General features: G+C 33.3%; 1 protein-coding gene across 1 annotated transcript; it reads right to left on the bottom strand.

Annotated features, from left to right (window-relative positions):
- Positions 1–1,545: 1,545 nt before the first annotated feature.
- On the bottom strand, positions 1,546–3,497 carry LOC125867837 (uncharacterized). Its single transcript, XM_049548431.1, has 4 exons — positions 2,394–3,497; positions 2,119–2,298; positions 1,815–2,037; positions 1,546–1,730 (listed from the first exon to the last, which is right to left on the bottom strand). The coding sequence occupies exons 1-4, from the start codon at positions 3,495–3,497 to the stop codon at positions 1,546–1,548; spliced, it is 1,692 nt and encodes a 563-aa protein (XP_049404388.1).
- Between the last annotated feature and the right edge of the window lie 730 nt (positions 3,498–4,227).

The raw sequence follows: 4,227 nt of genomic DNA, 5'->3' as shown, positions 1-4,227 counted from the left end.
TCCATATTTTGGCTTGACAGACATTTATATCTTTCAATTTTCGATGTGTATAAGTAGACACTTAAACTTGTATAAAATTAAACAAATAGACATAAGCGTCTTACACAATATTTTATATGACAATTCACATCTTACATGACGTTTTACATGACATTCTATGTGGCAATTCCAGATGAATGTGTTTATGGAGCCAACTTAAATCTAGAGAAGGTGTCTAGATGGTAAGGCCAACTTTTCAAAATTTATATATATAAAAATGAGTAAATTTTAGATTTAGCAAATATGAAAATCATATTTGTATGATATAGCTATAGTTTGCATAATTGCGTTCCATAACAAATTTTATGTTTGATATGTCTATTAATATGTATATTTTGGTATACTTATACAAAAGAATCAATTGTATAAGTATATATTTGAAATCTGTATACAAATAAGAAAGTATTTTTTTTGTATAATATGTGTTTGTATAAAGCGAGGAAGAGAGAAGACAAAAGAGAACTGGGCAGGAAAAGATTTGTATTGTATAATTATAAGTGTATAGGACGAAAATTAAGTATTTGTAAATACAATTTTCTCTCGCTTTATACAAACACGAACACAATTTATACATTTGTGTTTGTATAAAGTGAGAGAGGCGAGAGAGAGAGAATGGCGAGCGAGATGTTTGGGGAGAGAGAGAGGCGAACCAAAAGATATGTATATATACAATTTTCTCTCGCTTTATACAAACACAAAAATATTTTCAACTTCAAAATTTCAATTTTTCACCCCTACCCTCGACCCCCCCTCACCCACCCCCTACCACGCCCCCCCCCACCCCTAAAAAAATTTAAGTTTGTTTTTAAAAAATATTTTCAATTTCAAAAATTATTTTCTACTCTAGTAAAAATAAATGATATTTTTCAAAAATATTTTTCATTCATAAATCAAACTTTAAAAATCTTTTCCGGAAAATATTTTCTACTCACCAACCAAACAAGAGAAAATAAGTCAAAAATCAACTTGTTTTCAAGGAAAACATTTTCCTTCATACCAAACACACCCATATTTACTCCCCTGACGAAAACATGTCTTTATATTTCGCAGACGAAGAATATCAATCTTGTATACATTCTGTTGAAATTTGTGCTTGAAAAAAGAAGTTGTCTTTTTATGAAATCAGGAGCATAAATCATTTCCCATATACCATATTATGACATATATAATAAGATACCAGTTCAAGCAAGAATCACCAATTTCATATATCAAATATTCAAGGAGGATTAAACCATATAGATCCGATGAAACATCTAAAAATTGTACAAAAATACAATAGGGCTGATAAATTCATAACTAATATTGTAATACTGTACATTAAAAAAAAAAATTCTCCAAAATTTGGCTCCGTTTGTAAGTTGCACACCAATACTGTGTTCCAACCAACATAGAGCTACTCTTGCATAGTTGCAACTCTGATTCAGTTATACCTGCATTAAAGTTACAACCTTATTCATTAATTCAGCTATGTACAAATAACAAAAACAAATGTTTGTTATGAGACAATTACCACTCAAACTCCAAGTTAATTCGATGAGCGCCTTCTCTGGTAATTGTAGAAAGGTTGGGTAACGCTACGAACAATACGCATGGTTGTTCCTGTCCTTCTCCACATCCTGCACAGAGCGGGCGCTTACCTTTCCGAGCTTCCCTTTCTTGTTTTGTAATTGTAGAAATGTTGGGTAAGTTTACTGATAGGTTCGACCCTTCCCGTGACCCTTCACATCGTGTGGGCTTATCAAACCGGGCTTCCCTTTCTTCTCTTGTCATTGTACAAATGTCGGGTAAGTTTACTAATAGCCCCTTCTGGTTCGACCCTTCCCCTGACACTTCACATAGCGTGGACTTATCACTCCGTGCTTCCCTTTCTTTTCTTGCAAATGCAGTTGGTCCGAGGACAGTAAAGCGTTTCAATGCACTGCACCAAGACATGTACTCACTACGTTTGTAACGTTTGGTACCGTCTCTGTTCCGACCTTCCAGCTCATTCATTAGGACCTATAAATTCATAACATAAGTGTAGAGAAAGAGAAGTGAAGATGAGAAATTATTTACTCTCATTATAATATTGCAGAATACCTGTATAAAGGCATGTTTTCGGGCATCTGAATTTACTGTTACCACCAAGGTCCGCGGATGAAAGTAACCAAAAAATTCAGCAAGAAAAGATTCATATCTTGGTTTAAATGAAGATTGTATTACCAAATTTATGCGCTTGATACAAAGTGGTTCAAGGTTTCCTGGATGAAATGTTACTCCCTTCATACACAACGAAAAATAATATTCAACGCGAAATGACTTGTCAAACATGAAAGGAAATTGGATAGAAAAATACTAAAGATGTAAGTACATACCTTTGCTCCAGTTGTGTCAGTTTCCAAGGACAACGTGATATTTTCACCCAAATTTTCAGCAAAAGTTCTCAACTCAAGCAAGTTATTGGTTGCACGAGCACCCATCTCAACTTCCATTTGCCTTGATCCCATTATGGGATGCGAGGTTTGGAATTTAAAGCTATATATTACGCTGAACAATTGTAAATTAGGAGTAGCTATGAATGCTTCACGCAAGTCAATGATGTTATTCAATGTCAAACTCTCCAATTGAGGACTCACAATTTTGATTTTTTTCAATCCTCTGCATAATATAAGACATAAGGATTTTAAAAATGGGAATGTTGAGCAAATGTCATGAGGAAACGCGTCAGGAACGTATGTAGAATCTATATGAAGGAGTTGTAATTTAGTAGAAGCGGACAGATCAAGTTTGGTAAAGGCTGGACAACACAAGTGAAACTCGAGGAGATTTTGAGCTTTTACTTCAATTTTTGTAATTTTTTTGCGTGTATTGACATGAATCTTTTCGAGATAATTGAGATGGGGGACTATGAATTCATTAAGGTTGTCACAATTTATCAAAGTTAACAGAACAAGGAGAGGACACTTGGGTATAAAATTGGAGAAGGCGTGAGAAAAAATGCAAACAGAATGAAAATACAACTCTTTCAATGAAGGCATTACATTAAATTTTCGAATAATATTCATGTTGCAATTTCCTTTTATATGGAGAACAGTTAAAAATTTGGAATCTATAATTCCGGGAGACGCACAATACCTAAAATTAGGTGGTATGAACAAATAAAGTTCTTTGAAACTCATGTTGTCTGAAGCAAGTTTAATAAATGGATCGACATGGTAGCGATTAGTGTCGGAGCATAAACAGGACGCGTGACGGTACAATTGAGAGGAGCCACAGTATCCACAGGCTATCTTTGCAGAATATGTTTGGACTAAATTGAGATCGTCTTTGAATGATTTTATTATTTGACGCCATTTTTTGGAAACAAGAGAAACAGTTGGTCTTTGTTTCAGAGTTACACAAGACAGGATTATCTCGATGATTTCTTCTGGTAACTTCGAAAATATTTGATCGGAATCAGAAAAAGGATTGGCGGCCATTACAAAAAATGTAGGGTTTCAAACGCATTTCTAACATCATTTATTTATATATAGAGAGGAAAACAGATTTGGGAAATCTATTATTTTTATGGAGGAGTTGTGTCTTTCATCAAACAACACAACGGTTTAGGAAGGTTGTAACCGTTAAGTCTATTAAGAAAAAAATTTAAATATATAACTAATTATTTATTTACATATTTTAATTAATAATTAATAATATTAGTCTGGATTGGGAAAGTACGTATAATAGCAATGCACATGAAATGGTAGATGTTTAATTAATCAACTACTACTTCCATAAACATTTGAAAAGTTAGGTTAGATTTTTGCCTCACAAAATGGAAGTTCATTTGCATATTTAAAATTAATGACATCTTGAGATTCTGAGAAGTTCAAATTATGGGTGTCTTTGGTATGAAGGAAAACATTTTCCGGAAAATGTTTTACAATTTTCTCATGTTTGGTTGGGTTAAATGTTTTCCAAATCAACTCATTTTCCTCAAATTTAAGGAAAATGACTTCCCTTCAAAACTTAAGGAAAACATTTTCCAAAACTCTCTTCCAACTTCCAATTAAAAAAAAATTGTTGAAAAAATCAATTTATTTTGTCCCTACCCTCAAACCAGCCCCCCAACCAACCACCCCCCCCAAAAAAAATAATTTTAAGTTTGTTTTTAAAAAATATTTTCAACTTCAAAAATTTCATTTTTTCACGCTACCCTTGACCCCT

This window comes from Solanum stenotomum, chromosome 6, assembly GCF_019186545.1.
Source record: "Solanum stenotomum isolate F172 chromosome 6, ASM1918654v1, whole genome shotgun sequence".
Classification (NCBI taxonomy): Eukaryota; Viridiplantae; Streptophyta; class Magnoliopsida; order Solanales; family Solanaceae; genus Solanum; species Solanum stenotomum.
This window is presented reverse-complemented; position numbering and strand designations above follow the sequence as displayed.

What these genes read in the sequence shown, in the direction of transcription:
- LOC125867837 (XM_049548431.1), bottom strand. Translation starts at nt 3,497, where the DNA reads ATGGCCGCCAATCCTTTTTCTGATTCCGATCAAATATTTTCGAAGTTA. An exon ending in GAAAACATGCCTTTATACAG is followed by an intron (nt 2,038 to 2,118) that starts GTATTCTGCAAT and finishes ATGAATTTATAG; the next exon opens with GTCCTAATGAATGAGCTGGA. An exon ending in AGTAAACTTACCCGACATTT is followed by an intron (nt 1,731 to 1,814) that starts GTACAATGACAA and finishes CGAACCTATCAG; the next exon opens with TAAACTTACCCAACATTTCT.